The sequence below is a fragment of the Dasypus novemcinctus genome, chromosome 12 (assembly GCF_030445035.2).
Source record: "Dasypus novemcinctus isolate mDasNov1 chromosome 12, mDasNov1.1.hap2, whole genome shotgun sequence".
NCBI lineage: Eukaryota > Metazoa > Chordata > Mammalia > Cingulata > Dasypodidae > Dasypus > Dasypus novemcinctus.
The window spans coordinates 88,467,171-88,493,122 of record NC_080684.1 but is presented as its reverse complement, the minus strand read 5'-3'; the positions used below and the strand labels follow the sequence as shown (position 1 = coordinate 88,493,122).

General features: G+C 40.0%; 1 protein-coding gene across 1 annotated transcript in view; it reads right to left on the bottom strand.

Moving 5' to 3' along the window:
* HCFC2 (host cell factor C2) overlaps nt 1–17,920 on the bottom strand; it is a 55,702-nt gene extending 37,782 nt beyond the window's left edge. The window contains exons 1-3 of the mRNA XM_058308649.2: nt 17,638–17,920; nt 15,967–16,115; nt 14,450–14,610 (exon numbers count right to left, since the gene is read on the bottom strand). Coding sequence (XP_058164632.1) covers nt 14,450–14,610; nt 15,967–16,115; nt 17,638–17,800 — 473 coding nt within the window. The 5' untranslated portion in view covers nt 17,801–17,920. The remainder of the gene's footprint in view (nt 1–14,449; nt 14,611–15,966; nt 16,116–17,637) is intronic.
* Nucleotides 17,921–25,952: the final 8,032 nt, after the last annotated feature.

The following is a 25,952-nucleotide window of genomic DNA, read 5'->3' as shown; positions in this document are numbered from 1 at the left end:
TGGAACATTTATTACAGACTATGAAAGAACATGATCAGATTGGTCCCATTAATGATGGTATATTTATTCCATATCCCCTATTATTAACACTATGCATTAGTATTTTCCATTTGCTATAGTTCATGAGAGAACACTTTCATATTTGTACAGTAAACCACAGTCCATCTTCCATCGCCTGGTTCACTGTGTTACAGTCCCATGCCTTGTACAATCCATCCAAAGTGTACACTCAGTGGTTCTCACTTTCATCAGAGTTGTGCAGTCATCACTTCAGTAAATTTTTAAATCTTTTTTTAGTCAAAAAGAAAAAATCCCATTTCCCCTATATTGACCCTTAGTATAGATGTAGTACCTTCATTAACACAGATGCAAGAATATCACAATATTGCTGTTAACTATAGTCCATAAGTTACATTAACTGTACTTTTCCCATGTATCACCATATTCATACCATCTTGCACTAGTGACACTGTTAGGTAATATGATTTAAAGTCTGGAAGTGAGAGTCCTTACTTGTTCTAGTTCACAGAAGAACATTTTTCTATCTGTACTATTAACCACAATCCTGATCTACCTCCAGGTTCGTTCAGTCCCTAGATTATTCTCTTTCTTTCAATTGACGTTTATATCCCTGGACTACCTCTTTCAGCTACAATTCCATATACAAACCAGCTGTGTTAGTTATACTCATTATATGTTATTGTCAACTCTATCCATTTCCACACATTTGGTGAAGCTAATTGAAAATTCTACATATATTAAGCATCAGTACCCTTTCTCAGCCGTCATCCTATCTTCTAGTAACCTATACTGTATAGTTTTAACTCCATGTGTTTATTCTTTGTATTTAGTTCATATCTGTTCTTTTGTGTCTGGCTTATTTCACTCTGCATAATATCCTCAAGGTTCATCCATGTTATATGTGTCTCAATTTCATTTCTTCTTATAGCAGCATAATATTCCATTGTACAGATATACTACTTTTGTTTATCCATTCATTGGTTGATGCACACTTTGGTTATTTTCTTCTTTAAGCAACTGTGAATAACACCACCATGTACATTGGTGTCCGAATGTCCATTCACATCACTGAGTTCAATTCTACTAGTTATATTCCTACTAAAGGAACTGCCAGATCATATTGCAGTTCTATAGTTTCCTGAAGACCCCCCAAACTGTATTCCACAGAAGCTTCACCATTCTACATTCCCACCAACAGTGAAGAAGTGTTCCCATCTCTCCACATCCTTTCCAGCACTTGTTTTCTGCTTGTTTTTTTTTTTTTTAAATAATGTCCTTTCTATGAGACGTGAAATACCTTATCATAGTTTTGATTTGAATTTTTCTAATATTGAGCGATATTGAATATTTTTTCATGTGCTTTTTTGCCATTTGCATTTCCTCTCTGGAGAAATGTCTAAGTATTTGACCATTTTTCAATTGGATTGCTTGCTCTTTTATTGTTGAGTTGTATGATTTCTTTATATAGGATGGAAATCAAGCCCTTATCAGATATGTGGTTTCCAAATATTTTCTCCCATTGAGTGGGCTGCCTTTTCACCTTCTTGACAAAGTCCTTTGAATCACAAAAGTGTTTAAGTTTGAAGAGGTCCCATTTATCCATGTTTTCTTTCAATGCTTATGCTTTTGGTGTAAGGTTTAAGAAACTGCCACCTATCCCTGGTCTTAAAGATGTTTGCCTACATTTTCCTCTAGGGAGTTTTATGGTACTAGATGATATATTTAAGTCTTCGATCCATTTTGAGTTAATTTTTGTGTAAGGTATGAGAGAGGGTCCTCTTTCTTTCTTTTGGATATGGGTATCCAGTTCTCCCAGCACCATTTGTTGAATATACTGTTCTGATCCAGCTGGGTGGGCTTGACAACCTTGTCAAAAATCATGTGACCACAGATGTGAGAGTGTCTGTTTCCTAACACTGTTGATATGACTATCTTTATGCCAATACCATACTGTTTTTCTTACCACTGTAGTTTGGTAATATGATTTAAAGTCCAGAAGTGAAAGTCCTCCAACTTCATTCTTCCTTTTTAAGACATTTCTGGCTATTAAGGGCCCATTACCCTTCAAAATATATTTGATAATTAGGTTTTTGATTTCTTTAAAAAAAGGGATTTTTATCAGGATTGCACTGAACCTGTATATCAGATTGGGTAGAATTGACATCCTAACAATATTTAGTCTTCCAATACATGAACACGGAGTGTTCTTTTATTTATTTAGGTCTTTGATTTATTTTAGCAATGCATTGTACTTTTCAGGAGAAAGGTGCTTTATGTCCTTGGTTAAATTTATTCCTATTTGATTCTTTTAGTTGCTTATATATGGATTTTTCCCCGACTTCCTCCTCAGATTACTCCTTACTAGTGTATAAAACACTGATTTTTGCTTTCTTCATCTTCTATCCTGCCACTCTTCTGAACTTGTTTAAGAGCTCTAGCAGCTTTGTTGTAAGTTTTTCGGGACTTTCTAGGTATAGGATCATATCATCTGCAAATAGTGGAAGTTTTACTTCTTCCTTTCCAATTTGGATGTCTTTTCTTTTTCTTGCCTGATTGCTCTAGCTAGAACCTCTAGCACTATACTGACCAACAGTGGAGAGAGTGAACATCCTTTTCTAGTTTCCAATCTCAGTGAGACACCCTTCTGTCTTTCAACATTTGAATATGCTAGCTGTGGATTTTTCGTATGTCCTTAATCATGTTGAGAAAGTGTCCTTCAATTCCTATCTTTTGGAGTATTTTTACCAAGAAAGGATGTTGTATTTTGTCAAATGCCTTTCCTATGTCAACTGAGATGATAATAGGATTTCTCTTTTTTATTAATATGATGTATTATGCTGTGGATTTTCTTGTGTTGAATCATCCTTACATGTCTGATATAAAACCCACTCTGTCATGATGAATAATTCTTTTAATGTGTTTTTGGATTCAACTGGTGAGTATTTTGTTGAGGATTTTTTGCATACCTATTCATTTGGGAAATAGGTCTGTAATTTTCTTTTTCCCACAATATCTCTTTTTTGGAATTTTAAAAACATTTATTGAAAAATAATGTCAAACTTACATAAAAGTTATAAATACAGTACAAAGAACTTATTTTTATATGAACCTCGTGTAAGTTGTCTGTATGATGCCCCATTGCTCCCCAATTTTTTTAACAAATCAATTTTATTGATACATATTAATAAAGAATAAATCCATCCTAAGTGTATAATCAATGGTATTTGGTATAATCAAATAGTAGTGCATTCACCACTTCAATCATTTTTAGAGCATTTTCATTGTTCTAATAATAATAGCAACAATAAATGAAAAACAAAACAACCCTGATCTCCTCTGCTGTATATAGCTGCTACTCTGTTTGTCTCTCTAGTTTATTTGCATTTAAATTTTGTAAAAACAGTCTTATATATGCAATATCAACCATATTGGTATTTTACATGTGGTTTCACTATGTTATACAGTCTCATGTTATATTTTTTAGCTTTCCTTCTGGTAATATACATGACCTTATACTTACACTTTCAACCACTGTCATACCCATATAATAGCTCTGCTGGTTACCAACACTATGATGTGCTTTCAGCATTTCTATTCATTTCCAAAGATTTAAAAACAACTTTTTTTTTTTTTTTTTTTTAACAATTCTGCACAGTTTAGCCCTCAGCTTTCCATTCTCTACCCTCATTCTACTTTCTGGTGACCTATATTCTAATTATGAACTCTATGAGTTTACATTCATATATTCAGTTCATAACAAAAACACAGTATTTGTTCTTTTGTGCCTAGCTTCCAGGTTCATCCATGTTGTTATATGCTTCACGACTTCAGTTCTTACAGCTGCATAATATTCCCTCAGTATGTACATCATAATTTGTTTATCCATTCATCAGTTGATGGACACCTGGGTTGTTGCCAACTTTTGGCAATCATGAATATTGTCACTATGTACTTTAGTGTGCAGATGTCTGTTCATGTCACTGCTCTCAGTTTCTCTAGGTATATACCCAGTAGTGGTACTACGGGTCACGTGGCAAATCTATATTCAACTTCTTTAGGAACTGCCAAACGATGGCTGTATCATTATACATTCCCACCAACAGTGAATAAGCATGCCTATGTCCCCACATTCTCCCCAACACTTATACTTTTCCTTCTGGTATCTTTATCTGGCTTTGGTATTAAGGTGATGTTAGCTTCCGTAGAATAAGTCTGGTAGCATTCCTTCTTGTTCAGTTTTTTGGAAGAGTTTACGACTGGTAGTAAATCTTCTTTGAATGCTTGGTAGAATTCACCTGTGAAGCCATCTGGTGCTGGGTTGATCACTTTGGGGAATTGTTTGATGACTGTTTCAATCTCTTTACTTGTGATTGGCTGTTGAGGTCTTCTATTTCTTCTAGGGTCGATATAGATTGTTCATATGTTCCTAGGAATTTTTCCATTTCACCTACATTGTCTAGTTTGTTGGTGTACAGTTGCTCATATTATCCTCATGATCTCTATTATTTCTGTGGGGTGAGTAGTGATATACCCACTTTCATTTCTGGTTTTATTTATTTGCATCTTCCCTCTTTCTTTCTTTGTCAGCCTAGATAAAGGTTTGTTGTTATTCTTCAAAGAGAACCAACTTTAGGTTTTGTTAATTCTCTTTACTATTTTTTTGTTTGTTTGTTCTCAAGTTCATTAATGTCTGCTCTGATCTTTGTTGTTTCATTCCTTCTGCTTTTTGGGGGGGAATAGTTTGCTGATATTTTTCTAGTTCCTCCAGCTGGGTAGTTAGATCATTGATTTTAGCTCTTTTTTCTCTTTTAATATAAGCACTGGGGGCTATAAATTTCCCTCTCAGAACTGCCTTTTCTGCATCCTATAGGTTCCAATATGTTGCGTTCTCACTTTCATTCATCTCAATATATCTATTGATTTCTCTTGCAATTTCTTCTTTGGCCCACAAATTATTTAAGAATGTGTTGTTTCATTTCCATCTATTTGTGACTTTTCCCTTTTTCTGCCTATTGTAGATTTCCAACTTTATTCCATTATGATCAGAGAAAGTGCTTTGTGTAATTTCAATCTTAACATTAAATGAGATCTACTTTGTGACCCAACATACGGTCTATCCTAAGAATGATTCATAAGCACTTGAAAAAAGGTATAGCCTTCTGTTTGGGGTGCAATGTTCTGTATATGCCTATTAGGTTGAGTTCATTTATATTATTCAGGCTTGCTTTCTCTTTATTGATCCTCAGCCCACATATTCTATCCAATGATGAGAATATTGTATTGAAGTCTCCAACTATTGTTGTAGAGATATCTATTTCTCCCTTCAGTTTTGCTGGTGTTTGCCTCATATAATTTGGGGCATCTTGGTTAGGTGCACATACATTTTGATTATTATTTCTTCCTGGTGAATTGCCCCTTTAATTAATATATCATATCCTTCCTTGTCTCTAATAACAGCTTTGTTTTTCAAGTTTATTTCATCTAATTTAAGTACAGCTACTTAGCTTTTTTTGTTTTGTTTTATTTTGGTTACTACATGTGTGGAACATCTTTTTCCGGTCTTTTACTTGCAATCTATTTGTATCATTGGGTCTAAGGTGAGTCTCTTGAAGACAGTATATGGCTGGCTCATATTTTCTTATCCATTCCACCAGTTTGTGTCTTTTGATTTGGGGAGTTTAACACATTCACATTCATTATAGCTGTAAAGGAAATTCTTATTTCACCTATTTTGACCTTTGGGGTTTATCTGCTGTAGCAGTGTGATATTACTTATGAATTCCAAAAAAGACATATAGATTATGTTTGTAAACTGGATGGTTCCTCTGGTGTGATAACCCTTTGACTGAATTAGATTCAGCTGAGACATCTGATTAAACTATGTTAAGATCAGGGCTCTGATCCAAGCATGTTATTAGAGTGTGACTCAGTGTTGAGTCCCAGGCCTCTTAAGGATAAAACAGGCACTCACACAGAAATAAATGCACAGAGAAGAACACAGGGAAAGAGAGACAGCTCATTAAATACAGCAGAGGAAAAGAGAGATTCGCTTGCTAGTCTACAGCAACCTTGTGAAGAGAACACAGCAGCTGAGCCCAGAAAGAAAAAAGCCCCAGGGCAAGACACAAGCCTTAAGCCAGCCTACAGCTAAGATAAGAAGAACCTGGGACCACAGAGCCTTAAGAGGAAGGAGGAAGGCTGAACCCTTGCAGATATTGCCTGCTGTCTTGCATCAACATGTGGCAAGAGACTTTGGTGAGAAAAGCAATTTATGCTTCATGGTTTTTAAAGTACATTCTACCCCAAATAAATACCCTTTAAAAAAGCCAACAGAGTTCTGGTACTTTCCATCACCACCCCTTCTGGCTAATACATCTGTCCTATCTTATTTTCACCATGTTACTATTACTGATATAACCTTCCTTTCGAGACTCTCTTCCAAGCCTCTCTCTCCTCCCCCCAGGCTGTAGCACTCCCTCTGTATTTCCTACAAAGCCAGTCTTTTTGTTAAAAACTCTCTTAGTTTCTCTTTATCTGTGAATATTCTAAACTTGCTCTAATTTTTTGAAAGACAATCTTGCTCTATGTAAGATTCTTGGCTGGCAGTTTTTCCTTCCAGTATCTTATCATCCACTGCCTTCTTGCCTCCATGGTTTCTGATGAGAGATCAGTACTTAATCTTATTGGGCATCCCTTGTATGTGATGCATCACTTTCCTCTGCTGCTCTCAGTACTCTCTCTTTATCTCTAGCATTTGACATTCTAATTAGTCTGCCTCTCAGAGCAGGTCTATTTGAATTTATTCGGATGGGAATATGTTTGTGCTTCTTAGAAACTGATACCTATGTTCTTCAATAGGGTCAGGAAATTATCTACCATTATTTTCTCAAATATTCGTTCTGCCCCTCTTCCCTTCTCTTCTCCTTCTGGGACACCCATGACATGTATGTTTGAACATCTCCTGCCATCAATTAGTTCCCTAATAATTTTTCCCATTATATGTTCTTTTGTATGTTCACTTTCCAAGGCTGTGTCTTCAAGCTCAATGATCCTTTCTTCTGCCTCTTCAAATATGCTGATACATTATACACCTGCAGTGTAAATTTCATTTATTGTACCTTTCATTTCCATAAGATCTGCTATTTTTCTATATATGCTTTCAAGTTCTTCTTTCTGCTCACCCAGTGTCTTAATATCCTTAATCTCTTTAGCCATCTCATTGAATTTATTAAGGAGATATGTCTGAAATGTATGATTGTCTCAACTCCTTTATGTCATCTGGAAGTTCAGTTTGCCACTTTGAGCCATATCTTCCTGTTTCTTGGTATGGATTATAATTTTTGTGAGTGTCTTGGCATCTGATTTATTACATATATTTATTCTGGGTGCAGTTTCTCCCTTTAGTCTAGGGTTTTCTATCTGATTGACTTTGTACTACAGCCCTTCTCTGATACATGGTTTTACTTAATTTGGAGTGGCTTTTTTTTTTTCCTTTTAGCTGATCTTAAAATTACATATTAACTGCTGAATTTACTAATCAGTAGTTGAAGTTGGTGACCAACTGACTCTTACTACCCCATTTTTAGAAAATGGAGCTTCCATTCCAGCCAAAGACTCCCAAGGTGTCTTGCACTGCCAGTAAGGGATGGGCACCAGACTCCTTGGTGTGCAGTGCTCTGCCCATGAATCTTCATTGCAGATGGGCAGTCTCCTCTGTCCATTCTTCCAAGGATGTTGTGGGATGCTCTTCTGGTCTCCTCAGCCCTCCAAACAGGTGCTTTAGATAGCACTGGGTAATTATTAACTGTGCTGACTCTTGGAGCTCCTTTGTGCCACCATCTTGCCCTTCCTCTAGTTTTCTCTGCTTTTTCTAATTCTCACAGTGTTGAAATTAGGTCTTTGATTTGAGATCTTTTTTAATGCAGGCATTTGAGTATAAATTTTCCTCTCAGCACTGTCATTGCTGCATTCCATATGTTTTGGTATGTTGTGTTTTTATTTTCATTCACCTCAAGGTATTTCCTAATTTCCCTTGTGATTCCTCCTTAACCCATATGTTGTTTAAAAGTACATTGTTTGAGTTCTACATATTTGTGAATTTTCCACTTCTCCCTGTTACTGATTACTAGTTTCACTGAAGCACTATGGTTGGAGAAGAAACACTGCAGTTTATTGGACTTGTTTTGTAACTTATGATATGGTGTCTAGCATGGAGAAGGATCCAGGTGGACTCAAGAGGAATGTATATTTTGATGCTGTTGGGTGAAATGCTATATATTATCTGTTAGCTCTAGTTCATTTAGAGTTTATTATTCAAGCCTTGTATTTCCTTACTGATGTTCTATCTAGACATTCTATCCACTATTGAAAGTTGTGTATTAAAGTCTCCTATTATTAAAGAATAACCATAAAATTCCCCCTTCAAATCTGTCAGTATGTGCTTCATATATTTTGGGGCTCTGCTGTCAATGCATATATAATTGTTATGAGTTCTTGTTGAATTGACCCCTTTACTAGTATGTGGTGACAGTCTTGTCCCTTGTAACTGTTTTGACTTAAAGTCTATTTTATTTGATATTCATATAGCTACTCCAGCTCTCTTTTGGTGAGTACATGTTTCCCATCCTTTCACTTTCAACCTACTTATGTCTTTGAATTTAAGGTGAATCTCTTGTAAAAAGCATATAGTTGGGCCATGTGTTTTTATCCATTTAGCCAATCTCTGCCTATTGACTGGAAAGCTTAGTTCATTTACACTTAAAGTCACTACTGATAATATAGTACTCTCTTCTGCCATTTTGTTATTTAGTCTTTGCAAGTCTTATGTCTTTTTTGACCCTTATTTCTTCTGTTAATGCTTACTTTCATGTTTATTTGTTATTTTGTATTGTACCATATTGAACTCCTTCTCATTTCTAACTGGATATATTTTCCTTGTGGTTATCATGGGGATGAAATTTAACATCCTAAATATATAACAGTCATATTTGACTTGACTTTAATAGCACACACATACACAATTCCTATACCACTCTGTCACTCCCCTCCATTTTTATACTTGCTATAAATCACACCTTTGTATATTGTATATCCAAAACCACAGATTTATCATTACTTTTATTCATTTACATTTTAGCACCTGTAGGAAGAAGTGGAGTTACATACCAAAAAATACAACATAATAGTACTGGCATGTATAATCTCCCTTTACCATATTATTACCTTTACCACAGGACTTTATTTCTTTATGCTGCTTTGAACCTCTGTCTAGTGTCATTTCCTTTTAGTCTGAAGAACTCCCTTTAGCATTGCTTATAGGTAGGTCTAATGCTGATGAACTCCCTCAATTTGTTTACTTGAGGATGACTCACCTTCTCCTCATTGTTGAAAGAAAGTCTCACCAGATATAAAATTCTTGGTTGGCAAGTGTTTACTTTCAGCACTTTAAGTATTTCAACCCACTATCTTTTTGCCTCTATGGTTTCTGATGAGAACGTGGCACTTAATCTAATTGGGACGTCCTTGTACATAACACATTACTTTTCTTTTGCAGCTGTCTGAGCTCTCTCCTTATCCTTTGCATTTGACAGTTTGATCAATATGGGACTGGGCATATTTTTCTTCAGGTTAATCGAGTTTGGTGTTCTCTGGGCTTCTTGGATGTGCATACTCACATCTTTTTTAAGTTTGAGACGTTTTTGTCATTATTTTTTTGAATATTCCTTCTGTCCATGTCTCTATTTTCTTTCTGAGATGACTATAATATGTATATTGGTATGCTCGATGGTGTGCCAGAGGTCACTTAGGCTATTTCCACATTTTATAATTCTTTTTTCTTTCTGCTCCTCAGCCTGAGTCATCTTAATTGTCTTGTCTTTGAGTTCATTGATTCTTTCTTCTGCCAGCTCCAATCTGCTGTAAAAACCTTGGGAAATTTTCACTTCAGTTATTATGGCCTTTACCACCAGTATTTGTTTGGCTCCTTTTTTTTTTTTAAGATTTATTTTTTATTTATTTCCCCCCCTTACCCGTCCCCCCAGTTGTCTGCTCTCTGTGTCCATTCACTGTGCATTCCTCTGTGACCACTTCTATCCTTATCAGCGGCACCAGGAATCTGTGTTTCTTTTTGTTACATCATCATGTTGCGTCAGGTCTCCATGTGTACAGCACCATTCTTGGGCAGGCTGCACTTTCTTTCACACTGGGCGGCTCTTCTTAAGGGGTGCACTCCTTGCGCTTGGGGCTCCCCTACGTGGGGGACACCCCTGTGTGGCACGGCACTCCTTGCGCACATCAGCACTGTGCATGGGCCAGCTCCACATAGGCCAAGGAGGCCCGGGGTTTAAACTGTGGCTCTCCCATGTGGTAGGCGGATGCCCTATCCATTGGGCCAAGTCCGCTTCCCTGTTTGGCTCCTTTTTAAAACTGCTACCTCTTTACTGAGATTGTCATATTGTTTATTTCATTGTTTTCCTGATATCCTTAGTTATTTCTCTGTATTTCCCTTCATCTCTTTGAACATATTAAATATCATTTTTTTAAAAAGCCTTGGTCCAGTATGTTCACAGTCTGGTCTTCTTTGTTGATGCTTTCTGGAGTTTTATCTTCTTCCTTTGGGAGAGTCATCATTTCATGTTTCTTTGTCTGTCTTGCAATCTTTAGTTGTATACTGTACATTTTAATATTTTAAAATGTTAACTCTTGGATTTATTATCTGAGATGTCTGTTTCTTGACTTTGTAATCAGCTGGTGATATGACAGAGATTTTCTTGAGTGTCAGCCCTCCTATCACGAAGGTCCGCCCAAAGTGAATGAAAAGTGCAGGGTCGTTCCTGTCTTTTCAGGGCCTGCATCTTGTCCCAGGCTTGTGCTTTCTAGTGGCCTTAGGAGTTCTTCTGCTTAGAGAAATTTGAAAGCCTCCTCTACTTCCCAGGAGGCAGACCTGCTCCCTGTCCTGGTGTTCCACTGTAGGACTTAAAGCAGGCAAACCTTTGGTCCAAGCCATTCATCTCAACCAATTCCTACACTGCTTTCAGTTGTTTCAAGTTGTTTTTGCCTAGAGGGTATATTTTGGGAGGGCAAACTGGACAGGGGTTTCCCAAGTAGTCTTTCCTAGCTAGAACAAGGCCTGGAATCCACTAAGGGAACACTGGCTAGCTCCAAACTGCCCTGGAGATGGGGATGAGGAGGGGCACCAGGAAATTCTTCCATGTCTCCCCAAAGCAGTGCTTTGACTCAGGCTCTGACCAGCAAATACAGCCCTTTAACTGTCCTGCCAACTCTACCCATCTTTAAGTCTCCTCTGTCACCTTTGTCCAGGGTGGGTTGGAACAATGGTAGCTGCCCTCAGAGCCAGGCCCCCAGCAATCCAAAGTAGCTAGTCAAAAGACATGATCGGCAATCATCCTGTGCCCACTCCAGATCTTGGGGAAGTTGTTTTTTACATCCCTTTCTGGAACCAGCAAGCTACATCAGGGACCAGGCCCCACTGCTGCCTGAGAGTGGGGAGGGGATGGATGCTAGTAACTGCTACGTAGAAAGAGGAATTTATTGGCCTTTACTGTAATTTACCAGCCTCTTCCTCCTGCTCTTCCCTGAGTGCTGTAGAGTGTTCTACTGGACTCTGGAGTAGAATATATTAGTTCAAACAGTTCCTGCTTGATTAACAGTTGTTCTGGGGTGGCGGACTTGGCCCAGTGGTTGGGGCATCCATCTACCACATGGGAGGTCCGCCCTTCAAACCCTGGGTCTCCCTGACCCATGTGGAGCTGGCCCATGTGTAGTGCTGATGCGTGCAAGGAGTGCCATGCCACGCAGGGGTGTCCCCGCGTAGGGGAGCCACACGCGCAAGGAGTGTGCCCCATAAGGAGAGCCGCCCAGCGCAAAAAGTGCAGCCTGCCCAGGAATGGTGCCACACACATGGAGAACTGACACAGCAAGATGACGCAACAAAGAGAGACACAGATTCCCGTGCCACTGACAACAACAAAAGCAGACAAAGAAGATGCAGCAAATAGACACAGAGAACAGACAATGGGGGGGGGGGGGCGGAGGGGAGAGAAATAAATAAATAAATCTTTTTAAAAAATTATTAAAAACAACAAGTTGTTCTGATGGAGGAACTGATTCTTGGAGCTTCCTACTCCACCATCTGCCCATACACCTTCTATACAAGGTTTCTTTTTTTAGTGATAGAAACGTTTTAAAACTGGATTGTGGTGATATTTGCACAACACTGTAAACTTACTAAAAATCTTTGAGTTGTACATATAAAAAGGATAAATTTTACAATATATGCATGTATTTTTCTTCAACTTAAAAAGCTAGAAAAATGAGTAAAGAATATGAACAGGCAGCCACAGAAGAAAAATTGCCAATGTCCAGTATACAGTTAATCAAACTCATTTCCAGTTTGAAAAAATAAATAAATCCATAAGATTTACTTCACCTACTAGTTTGGCAAAAATTAAAATGAGACAATTCGGTATTGCCAAGAGTGTAGGCACTCTCATACATTGTTATAGAGACTATAAATTGGTTTTACTTTTTTGAAAGGTGATTCGGGAGTATCTAATAAACTTTTTTTTTTAAAGATTTATTTATTTATTCCCCTCTCCCCCCGCCCCCCAAATGTCTGCTCTTTCTGTGTTCATCTGCTGTTTGGTCTAATAAACTTTTGAATGTAAATACCCATTGACTGGCCAATTATAACTATTTATCCAATAAAAATATTTACACAAGTACAAAATTGTAATAACAGAAAAATACCTACCAGTAGGGCAATAGTAAAATAATTTACATAATACAGAATACTTTTCAGCCATTAAAAACAATAAGGCCAATCCATATCTACTACCATGGAAAGATCTCCAAGATATATTGTTAAAGGAGGGAAAAACACCCAAAACTTGCAGGAAAAAAAAAAAAGAGCAAGATATACCACTTCTATAAAATAAAACATATATTTGGAAGATTGGATTAATGTTCGCAACTCTTCCCTCACAGTAAGGAGAGTATAGAGCCTCTTGCCATTGCCTCTGAGCTTGGCCATATGACTTGCTTTGACCAATGGCATGTCAACAAAAATGAATGTGCTAGCTTTAATCCCAGGCTTTAAAGGCATCACACTTATCTACACGCCCCATCAAGCAGTATAACTTTGAGAAGCTTCCCCTGTTATATACCATAAGGTAGAGAAAGGTGACTAATACCATGTGTTACATGAAAAAGATCTCAGAAGATATACAACAAATTGAGTTATGTGTTCTTGTCTATGTTGTGGGACCATGATACTGTGAGGAGGAACAGACTGTATAGCTTCTCATTTCTTGAATTTTTCACAATACTACATTTTAAAAACCTATTAAATGAAAAAAAGACATATGCTAAAATAAAAGAATCTGGATTATTTTAGTGGGATAATTTTCCTTTTATCTTTTTTTCCAAAAGGTCCATACGTTTTAACACATTTATTACTTTTAAAAGTTTGGAGGAGGGGAGCAGATGTAGCTCAGTGCTTGAGTGCCTGCTTCCCATGTACGAGGTCCTGGGTTCAATCCCTGGTGCCTCATGAAAAAAAAAAAAAAGAAAGAAAAACTTTGGGGAAATAAAAGCTACAGACCCTACTGTCAATGTAATGTAGGTAAAAAGACATATTTTAATGGTAATAACAACCATTGCACTATCTGCTACATGACAGCTTGAAAGTACTTCAAAAGTTATACACCAAAGATCTTATTTAGCCATCACAATGACACTGTAATGTGGGTATTTTAATCATTCCCATTTCACAATGAGAGAAAACAGGCTTGAATTACTCAATCTGAAGTATACACATGGTAAACAATGAAGCTAGAATCAGAAAAGCCTTTTGGACTTTAAATCTCCAAATCTTAAGTGCTATAATGACAATATGAGCAAAACACCAGGTAAAAAGAAAAGAGGCAGTGATTAATTCTGTTTGGAAAAAGGAGAGGATTAGTTCTTAAAGTGCCTACTAGTTTGAGCTACTCTAACAGCTTCCTGTATAAAAAATGGAAATGATGGCCTTGATTTCATAGTCATATTTTTGTCACCAAAGTCACCAAATTGCCAGAAAAATCTAATTTTAAAATAACCATCTGTTACTTTTCATTATCGTTTATGACCTAGCTAAAATGAACTATAGCTCAATGTACACAAATAGAATGATACAAGCATTTATATTAATATCAACTTAATAAGGTGATTTCGGTATCTAGGACACGGTTCTGAAAGCAGCAGATATGCTTCAGGGACTAAGCAAAACACAGACATGTAGATTTATTGATCATTAGGTTTAAATGCAAAAGGTTATGCTTCATCCCTTTTGATAATTATAGATGGACAAAATCAAATCATTACTCAAAATCATAAAATATGTATTTGGTCTAAAAAAGAGTCAGCATACCTGGGAACATTATTGTTTGAATCTTCACTTTCATTTGCCAGGCCACCAAACAAATAGCATTTGTTACCATACAAAGAAAAGCTATGTCCAAGACGAGGACAAGGAGGTAAACCAGAAGAGGGGGGATGGGGCTTCACTTTTTTCCATAACCAACGACTTGCCTAAAAAACAACATAAATACATTCAGACAAAATCAGGAAACATTCTTATACTGTCAAGAATGAAACATCAAACCAACAAATCCTAATCCAAATCTAATTGGAAGGTTCCAATAAGCTAGTCTGGGACAAATAAGTAAGTAGCTAATTTCCAGAATTAAAATTAATGTTCTACTAGAAACTCAGCCTACTCTTCCATATTCACAGATTTCTACAATGGCAACTAAGCTTCTAATAATAAACACTAACAATTCTAAAGTATTTTCCAAATGAAAAATTAAATGCTACATACAGCTTTAATATTAAATGTAATTTATATATTCTTATTGAAACTAGGTAACCCATGGATGGTGTATAATTTAAACTTTTTTTTTTTTTAGATTTGGGGCTGGATATTGAACCCCAGACTTCATATGTGGGAAGCCAGCACTCAACCACTGAGCCACATCAGTTCCTGAGTTGGTATTTTCATTTGTTTGCTTGTTTGTTTCCTGTTTTCTGTTTTTAGGAGGGAGTGTGGGAAGCAGGTGCTCAACCACTTGAGCGACATCCAGTCCCTTAACCTCTAAATAAACATAAAGTTCATTAAACAAACCAAACTCCAAAACTTAATCTCTGGTCACTGGAGTTTTCTTTATCTGGACTCATTTTTGAAACGGGTTGCTTATAAATAGGTATAATCCACTCACATCCATCAATCAGCAGATGCTCTCACGAACATGGCCCTGGGGACACATGCATAGTTCAGGAAGAAAAGTCAACTAGGGCTATTGCAGAAGGCTACAAGTTTGATTTAATAAGAAAGTCAAATTTAGAAAGGATATATGAGACCACTACATCTCTTTTTTAAGTATTGCCAGAAAAAAAAAAAAGTGATTATTAGTGTAGCAGTAACAATTTCTACAATATATAGGCCATGTTTTTCAAAATATGGTCAGAGTCAGCAGCATCAGCTGGGAACTTGTTAGAAATGCAAATATTTAGGTTTTACCATAGACTTATTAACTCAGAAACTCTGGGGGCAAGGCCCACAAGTGTTCACAAGTTCTCTAGTGCTTCTGTTGCTGGTTAATATTTGAGAACTATCGCACCTAAGATACAAAAACCTAACATAACATGTACCATTGATGCTAAGTAATAGATATAGTAATGTTATAAATGTTTTGCTGGATACTGGAAAAAGAATTAAATTTGAAACTCTGGCTTTTTAGTGAAGTAGAAACATTTTCTTTGAAGCTATAATATGGGAAGCTTGCACTACTATAAATATGTTAATGAAATATTTTGCAATCTTTAGAAGATTTATGAGAAATATCATTATTAAAGCTTCAGACTGAGATAAATTTGAACTACACTTACTTGTAATTCATATAATTCGTTGCTGTATCTTCCATATTCAACCATTCCCCCAAAAACTAATATTCTGGTACCATCACAGACAAATCCATGGGCAGCACAGCCTGGAGGGATGTCTCCTCTAACTGCTGGTAGGAACCATTGATTTGTAACTAGTTGTCAAAATAAAATAAAAACCAATTATAATAAATAACAGTTACCACATACTGTATATATATATGGTATATACTTTATATGTATTATCTATATCAGTGGTTCTCAACTGGGGATGATTTTGCCCCCCAAGGGAGACAATTAGCAATGTTTAGCAACATTTTCAGTTGTAGCAGATGGGGAAGGAGGATGCTACTTGCATCTAGTGGGTAGAGACCAAGGATGCTTATTAAAATTCGTTCACAGCACAGGGCAAACAGCCCCTACAAGAAAGAATTATCGGTCCAAAAAATTAATAGTGCTGCTGTTGAGAAACCTCGACTAATATAATTTAATTCTTTCAAAAACTCTGTGGCTGAGTATCACCATCTCAATTTTACAAATGAAAAATCTGAGGCTTAGAAAGGCTTAGTAACTTGAGCTCTGATCCTAGGCAACTGCCAGAGCAAGAATCAAAGCAGATCTAATTTTTTCCTAAGTCAGGATTTTTACACTATACCAAGTTGACAAATAACAAACTTTATATGCTGGCGTGCTGGGGGCTGGGTAGGGAGAAGATGAAAAATAAAATGTTCCCTACTCCACTGTTTTGTTAACCTTTAGGTAACCACTATGACTAAGTTATGCCAAAGTTACTGAAGGTGAAATAGAACCAAAATTCAGTAATAAGCCTTATAACGAGGAAACAGTTTTCTTGTGATAGCTGGGACATTACAAAAGGGAAAAATGAAATTCCAAGCTCCTTTCTGTTTCAGAGGTACTCAAAGACAGGGTCTCCCAGGCCAAGCGCACTTGCCATTTGCAAGGGTCCTTAGGCTATCACAGTTCTCTTCGCAAGGAACAGTCTAGAAGGGCACCGCGCAGCTGAGCTTCGGCAATACACACCCAACTTTGCAGAGGCAAGTGCCGGTCTCACCCGTGAACCACTTCCCCGTCAGCTAAGAGGGCTACCAATAGGGTAAAGTTTGACTGCCACCTGCCAAATACGGGGCTGCATTTGGGGTGAAAATACCAGGAAGACTCTCGTTTTCCCTCCTCACCCCCAGGATTCTCTTCTTCCTAGGGAAGGAAGGCAGGCAACGACGGGAAACCTCGGAGGGGCTTTGGTTTTGATTTTTGACAGGAGAGGGCTCTCTGGGGCCTCGGAATGGGCGAGGTTTCGGGGACAGGCCCAGGAGAGTGGTAACGTCTGCCAGTAGGGCTGGGGCCGGAGGGGACCGCGGGGGCGGGGGACGGGCGAGGGATCGGGGACCGCCCGCCTGAGGGCCGGCGCGTCCCGCTCGGGGTCAGTCCCGCCTGACCGGCCCCGGGGAAACGGAGCTCCCCGCCCGGAACCTTGCAGGACCCGAGCCGCCCGGCCAAACCGCGCTCCCCGCCGCCGGCCCGAGGAGGCAGTGACCGCGGCGGCCCCGGCGGCCGGGCGGTGACAGCTGTCAGGGCCGCGGCCGCCGCCTCGCCTCCCCTCCCCCTCCGCAACTCCCGCAGGCGGGGCCGGGATGCAGCCGCCGCCGCCGCTCCTACCGGTGTTGTAGACGTGCAGCTCATCGGCTATGCCCTCATTGCCCCCTCCAAAGATGATCATCAGCTCCCGGATGGCCACCGCCCGGTGTCCGTGTCGGGCGCGGGGGACCGGCCCCGTGAAGGAGGAAACCCGCCTCCAGTTGAGGAGGCTGGGAGCCGCCATCTTCCCAACCCCCGCCCCTCTGCCCACAATGCACCGCGCCCGCTCCAGCGGCGCGGCTCCCGGGGGAGGGCGGGGACGCGCCTCCAGCTGTGCGGCGGCGGGGGCGTCACGTGACGTCGGGCGCCCGGGGCGAAGCCGCGGGCCAGCGGGGCAGGGGGCGGGGCCCTGGCAGCGGGAACCCCTCTCCCTGCCTTCCGAGACTACGGGCGCCTCTGCGCCCCTGGCAACCGGGTTTGGGGCGAGAGGACTTTTCCTACCCACCAAGTCTCCGCTTCTCTCCCAGAGCCTCTAGTGTGTGCCTTCGGGAGAAAGTATGGCGTTTACCTTCACGGCCGTTTTAACTGAGCATCTATGATGTGCCGGGCTGCTCGGGGCTCGTCCCAGGGAAGGACGTCGGGACCCTGAAAATCCGTGGTTTCCCTAGTGTAGCGAGAGAGTCAGAGCTTTTAAACCAGTACAACACAATGAGAGAAAAGCACGAGTTGAGGCTCGAAGTGCTGTGAGCGCAGGAAGGAGATGGAGAGGTCTGTCTTGGCAGAGGAGGTGACGAGCACAGCGAAGGGTGCTGGAGATCCCTGGAGTAGGGAGGCCACTGCGTGCAGGGAAAGGAGCCAACAAAGGCGGGGAGCCTGGACCACAAACCAGCTGCGACGGGGCGCGCTGAGTGGCCGGTGGCTAGGACCCTAAACTCACAGAGGGAGGGATCAGAATAAAGCCTGAAAAGGCAGATCGAAGCCGGGTTTCGGGGGTGCCATGCCAGAAGTTTAGGACCGGCGAGCCATGAAAGGTGTTACTGTTTTGTGTGAGTAGAGATGTGTGCAGATTTCTGTTTTATTACTAGATAACCTTTGATGGCGTTCCATTGCTGGGCACTAAGTTCCTTGTGCACATTAACTCATGATCCTTCCAACAGCCTTGTCAGGTGGGTACTATTTTTATTTCCCTTTCAGGGATGGGGAAACCAGGCATAGAGAAGTAAGGTAATTCGCCCCCGGGCACACAACAGAAAAAAAGTTGGAAACGGGATTCAAACGGAGGGTGTTGATTCCAGAGCCCCTATATTTAACCACTACGCAATACTACCTCTGATAACAGTCCTACAGAACATGTATCGACTCGGCTGCCTAGTGATCTGGTCCTAGAATGAATCACTGTCAAAGAGATAAAAGTCCAGCAGGACTGGAGGGTAAAGGGTTGAAAGCAGTTTAAATCCCTACCTCAGATTTTCAAGAAGGTACCAAAGGGAAAATACATGTAATGTACGACAAATTTCCTAAAATTCTTTTTCTCCTGTTCCCATCATTTTGAATTTCTCGCAAATGCCTAGCTCATCCCTGGCAATTCTCTCAAACCTAAGCATGCCTCTACCTTTTCATCCATCTAAGCTTTCTTTTGAGAAGTCATTTTCTACCTTTTTAAAAAGGAATTTTCACTGTTCTGTCCAACTTCTCAAATTCTTCCCTCTCACTGATCTTTTTTTAAAAAGATTTTATTTATTTCAACTCCCCCCCTTCTCCCTGTTGCCTGCTCTCTGTGTCCATTCGCTGTGTATTCTTCTGTGTCTGCTTGTATTCTCATTAGGTGGCTCCATGAACCGATCCTGGGACCTTCTGGAATGGAAAGAGGTGATTACTCTCTTGCACCACCTCAGCTCCCTGTTCTACTATGTCTTCTTATTTTCTCTCCTCTGTATCTCTTGTTGCGTCATCTTGCTGCGCCAGCTCTCCACTTCGGCCAGCACTCCTGCCCTGGGCCACTTTCATGTATGGGGCGGCATTCCCGTGCAGGGTGACACGCCTGTAGGGGCCGCATTCCAACGTGGGCTGGCACTCCATGTGGGTCAGCTCACCACACAGGCCAGCTTGCCCTCACCAGGAGACCCTGGCATCAAACCCTGGACCACTTATATGGGAGAACAGGAACCCAATTGTTTGAGCCACATCCGTTTCCCGTTCTCTCACTGGTTATTACTCTAATCTCAAAGCCAAAGAGAATTGGGGAAGACAGAAAAGTTTTGCTGGGAACAAAGAGAAAAAAAGACTATGGATATTTATGCATTAATCTTTTTCTTTGTCACATACATAACATGGAGTATTAAGTGTTTCTGTTATAAATTTTTTATGAATCTGAAGCAAAACTTGAAAAGTTAGCATTAAGCAGTGAGGTTTTCATAAAACCAGAAGTATTTAATTTAAAGGACAGTACTTTGTTCTGAGCTTGATGTTAAAATATCCTTACTTTTATGAATGATGGTATAAGTACAGTGAATTTTTTTCTCCTAATGGCTTTATAGCAAAAGACTAATGTCAAAATTAAAAGGTGCAAACTCTATGTTGAGCTCCAAATTTTTAAAAAAAACAAAAAGCTGGCCCATTTATTTGAAAGTCTAAATGAAGGTTGTAACTGGTGGCTTTGATAGAGTTGCAGGAAGATGGATGAAGTGCTTAATCTAATAGGAAAGAAATAGTAACTAGAGCAACTTTGACTCACTTATACTTAAGTGAGGAGTCTAGGTCCCCAATGCTTGAGACCTTTGATATCAGGGAATGGAAGCAACCACCTGGGAGGAGAGCATAGAGGGAACAAAGAAGAATGGAGGAGGGCAGTGCCCTGAAGAAACCAACATTTAAGAGATGAAGACTATTCTTGAGGAGGTCCTTGCAAAGGAAATGGAGAATGAGCAACCGGAGAGGTAAAAAAAAGAGCTGGGTAAGGGTGATGTTGAAGAAGCCACAGAAGGGGGTTTCATAGAAGCAGAAGTGGTAATCAAAGCCAAAAGCCATAGAGAAGTCAGATAAGGACTGAGAAGTGTCAGTTAGATTTGCAAACTAGGAGGTTATTAGTTGCCTACATTAAAATACTTTCAGTGGAGTAATAGGGGTAAAGGGAAGCCAGAGTGGATCACAGAATGAATAACCAGGAAGGAAGTGCAGATAACCTGTAGAGTCTATTTTTACTGAGTCTTGGCCATGAACGGAAAGAAAGAACAGTTGCTGGAGGGGAGAGATGAGTGCAGCGTAAGTTGTTATTTCAGATGGATTAGACTTGAGCATGACTGTGGGCCCAGAGGAAGGATCCAGCTGAAAGTCTGAAGGAGCAATAGGGAATATGCCATTTGAAAATGTTTTCTGCCACAAATAGGAGAATACCCAAAACATAGTGACTAAATGATAAGGCTCTTAATTATTATACACTAGAAGAAATCTGGGGAAGTTGGGTCCAGGGCTAGTTCAGCACTTCCTTGGTGTCAGGGCTCTGAGTTAGTGCCTCTGAATTTCTCTTGACTTTCTTTTATAGTTGTGAAAAGGCTGTTGCAGACCTGGACCTGGTGTCCTCACACAATTATGCCCAAAGGCAGGAAGCAGGAGGAGAGCCAGGATGGGGAAATAGGACTCTCCTCTTACAGAAAGGAAAAATATCATGTCCAGAAGCGACTCAGGAAACTTCACTAGATTTCATTGGCCAGAACTAGATAGTTTGGCTTATTCAGATACAGTAGTGCAATGACATAAATACCAAAATAACAATGTCTTTTAGAGTTTGTTTCTCTCACGTAAATGAATTTTTGAGACGGGTAACACAACAGCAAGGTTTACTGTCTCTGTCTTTGCATGAACTGAATAAGAGATTTGCAGAGTTTGAAAGATGTGATGATTGATTGCTGGTCATGTTGCACCTGAGTGATTCTGTGGGCTGAAAAGCCAGCAGCAAAGTTTGTACTTATGTGACTACTTACAGTTAATATACTGTGGTAACTGAAATTTGAACTGTGATGTTGGGTACTGGTGCTGTTTAACGAAACTGGTAACTGAAATTTGTGCTGTGTCCATGCAAAATGAGGACCCTGCTGTATTTATGCAACGTTTGGCATTTATTAAGTGATGGGACATTTTATTTCGGTCATCATCATCATCATCATTTGCACTAGACTATTACTGTTTCTGCTCCTCTTCCTGAGCTACTGGCCACTGAGAAGGAGTGTGATAGTTTGAAACTGTATGTACCCCAGAAAAACATATTTTTAAGTTCAATCCATTCCTGTGGGTATGAAACTATTATAAATAGGACCTTTTGAGGAGGCTCTTTCAGTTAAGGTGTGATCCACCTCATTCAGAATGGATCTTAATCCTATTACTAGAGACCTTTATAAATGGAGTGAATACAGAGAGAGAGAGGAGGGAGAGAGAAAGCCATGGAAGCAAGAAGCTGAAATCAATGAAACCCAAAAGAGAAGGGAGAGACCAGCAGATGCCACCACGTGCCTTGTAATGTGGCAGAGGACTCAAGGGTAACCGGCAGCCAGTCTTTGGGAAGAGAACATCATCTTGATGATGCCTTGATTTGGACATTTTTCTCAGCCTCAAAGTCATAGGCTAATAAATCTCCATTGTGAAAGCCATCCCATTTTATGGTATATGTGTTCAGCAACCTAGGAATCTAGAAAAAGGAGCCATCCCTAGAGGGAGGGACTTGTGTTGGGAGGTGTCAGACAGTGCTGTGTTTCTAGCCAAATGTGTAAATTGCAATGTCCAAGGGATATTGAATCTGAACAGAAGACTCAGGCCAAAGGTTGTTGGCACAAGTCCAAGAACCGGTCTTGGGGGCGGCAGTGGCTTGTGCCAGCAGAAGACAGAACTCATTGGCAGAGAAACCTGGGTAAACACTGTTTTTGAGAAAGGGAGACAGATGGTTTCTGAGAGGTCTGTCCACAGATTGCTGGACTTTGACCATGCATCTTGGCTGGAGCTGGGACCCTGGCATGTAGAGGACAGCTGGTAAGAGGCCAGATAGAGCCTCAACCAGTTACCAGAACAGGACACTGGGCACAAGAAGCAAAGAAATGTGTGACAGAGAGGGAGCCCAGGCATAGAGTCTTAAGAGCAAAATGCTGCACCTCGGAAGTAGTGGGCAAAGAGCCAAGACGTCTAAGTTCAGGTCCACAGGAAGTGACCTACAACTGAACCCCACCAGGCAAAAGGGTTCGACCAGGATTACTATAGTTCTAGTCCCTGCCCCATGTGGATGATCTTGGCTCCCAGTCACAGGGAACTGAGGTGATAAATAGAAGCTTGCCAGCCTGACAGAGTAGGGATAATAAATTTTATCCAAGACCTATATACAAAGTAACACACTCAGCCAAGGCAGGCCCAGGGGAAGAAGAAAAGAGGGACATTTGGCTTTCAATTACTAAGGAATAAACATGGAGTAATAATGACTTAGATATACACTGGCTGATTAATGATACCACAAATGCAACATGCATGTGAAATACATATATATCCCGTTGCATTGCATTGCAATCAGCTGCGTATAACTGAAACCTGACCCCAGGGACTTATCCATATAAAGGTTTATTTCTCTCACAAAGCAAGATGTGCCATAGGTAGGTAGTTCAGGGCTGCTATGGGAGCTCCCAGTGCCATTAGACTCCTTCTCTCCTTGCTCTGCCATCCTTACCGTGTGTAGGGCTGCTGAATCACCCACTTCCAAGGGACCCTATTCACATTTGTGCTGGGATGTTTTCCATTGGCTTATACATATCTACTGTCTACCCTTTAGAGCCCTAGGAGACTGACCTTCATGCATTGCATCACTTCAGTTCCCTTGCCCCTGGCTTCCAGTTGGGCTTAACCAATGGAGACACCAACAACAAGGGAACATGAGGTTGGAGTAATTAGCTCCCTGGCCTCTATCACAGGTCACAGCTCCTGTTGGCAGCCCTTTCCATCCAACTACTCTCTCTTAGTCTTGGTAGCCACTCCCTCCCCTTGTCCTTCAGGGCTAGAAGTGTTAATGGCTCCCTGCTATTGCCAACCCCAAGGTACTGCACCATCTCTTATCCACGTACCCTAAAACTGACTACACTTTTTAAAATAGTGGCTTTTTAAAACTTCCCCACCTTTACTCCATTTGAGTGAGCCATGTGTGTCCTGCCAGGACTTGACTGATTCAATAAGGTAGGTTCTGTGCACAGCCCATGTGGCCATATGTAGCTGCCCCAGGTGGGCCTTTAATCCTCAGGGCTGCAAAATGGCTGCTCCACCTCCAGGTATCAGGGTTGGATTTCAGATTGACAGAAAGGGCAAAAGGTACCAAAGAGTCAGGAAGAGAGCTTTCTAGGAAGTCCCAGACAGCAGACTTCCTCTCACTTGCAGGGTGTCTGAGGAAGTGAGTACTTTTAATTAGGCACTGTTTGCTGTCCCAAACAAAATGGTATTTCTATTAGAAGGGAGAAGGAGAGAGGGTTATTAAGTAAGCCACCAGCAGTGTTTGCAATACCAGGTAACGTAATTGGACTTTTAAATAACATTATAAATAACTTACTGTTCATTTCCCTGGTTCACAGCTTGGGACTTCTTCACAATAAAAACAGTAACTTCAACTTATTGAACCTTTACTGAGTGCTTTACATGCACAATGTCTTTTAACCCACAGAAGAGTTCGATGAGGCATCCCCATTTCATAGATGAGAAAACAAAAGGTGAGACCACAGCAACTTGGAAGTATTATGCTTGAGCTAACACCTAGATCTGTCCATTTCCAAAGCCCATCTTGTCACCACTACACTATCAGTGTCATTCATATCCTGTGACTTTCTGGTCTCCTTTCTTTCCTGGGGAAGAATGTGTGCATATAATGTCTAGGTCATAGGTTATAAGCCTCTTACATCCTCCGAACCTAACAGAGCAGGAATAAAGGAGAAAGAAGCTTGAACCAGAGACCATAGGAATCAGGGGAGGAGAAAGTGTACTTTAAAAAAAGGGACAGAGGGATTTAGGTACATATGATTAGAAGCAGAGTCCACAAAAACAATGTAATTATTATTTCAATTTTGAGTCTCCTCGGGTGCTTTGGTTTTCATACTCTATAAACCCATTTATTCAACAGCTGTTACACAGGCCCAGGCATTCTGGTAGCTGAGTGAGAGATTCAAAGGAGAAGACATAGTCTTTGGAGAAAACATTACAGATATTTGAGCAGATAGTACCTAAAGTTCCACATATGACCCCACTTTTTCCCCTATTTCCCACATTTTCCCCTATTATTAACATCTTGCTTTAGCGTAGTGCATTTGTGATAATTAATGAATATACTGATATATTATTATTGACTATAGTTCATAGTTTACATTAAGGTTCACTCTTTTGTGTTGTACATTTCTGTGAATTATTGATAAATGTATGACATGCATCCACTATTACAGTTTTATCCAGAAGAGTTGACCACCCTAAAAATCTGTGCTTCATCTAGTCATAGCGCCCTTCCTTCTCCTGAAGCCCCGGCAACTACTGATATCATAACTGTCTCTATATAGTTTTCCATTTTCCTAAAATATAAAATTGCATTTTTAAAAATCTGTTAGTAATTTCTTTAAAATGTGGCTCATGCAACTGAGGAACCACATCTTAGATTTTATATAATTTTAATAGTTTCAAATGGAAAAAATGACAATTGATTTAGTTATTGGAAACTTTTGAGTATGTTTTGAAACAACTTGGGTATGTGTGTGACTGTATTTTAGAGTGTAAATTTTATGAACTCTAAATACAGATCAAGTGTTTCTGATAAAAATTTAGTGTTTGAATGGAGATGTTCTGCAAGTGTAAAATATACACTAGAATTCAACGACAGTACAAGAAAAAAACATGTAAAATATCTTGATATTTATATTGTTTACATGTTGAAATGATGTTTTGAATATATTGGGTTAAATAAAATATATCATTAAAATCAATGTTACTTTTGTACTTGTCTTAATGTGGCTGGTAGAAAATTTTAATATTACAATGTGGATTGCATTATATTTCTATTGGACAGCACCTTTTTATTGGGAGATAGTGAGCAGGGACATCCTTATTTCCTTATAGAAACTAAGGAGAAAGGCCATTGCAAAATAAATTCCATGATCCCAGGCAAAGTGTTGGCACCACTGCCTGGATTTCTGAGAATCACTGGCAGAAACACCGTACAGCACAAAGCTGGGAGGGGTTGATGTCAACTCCCTGCCTAAATCATCTCCATGTTTAGGCACAAATCACACAATCTTGAAAGTTTTGTCACTATCATTGCTTGGTATAATGAGACTATAGTTGTTATCTGAATTGTGATTGGGAGACGAGAGCATTTCAATGACTAGATTTCAGGAACAGCT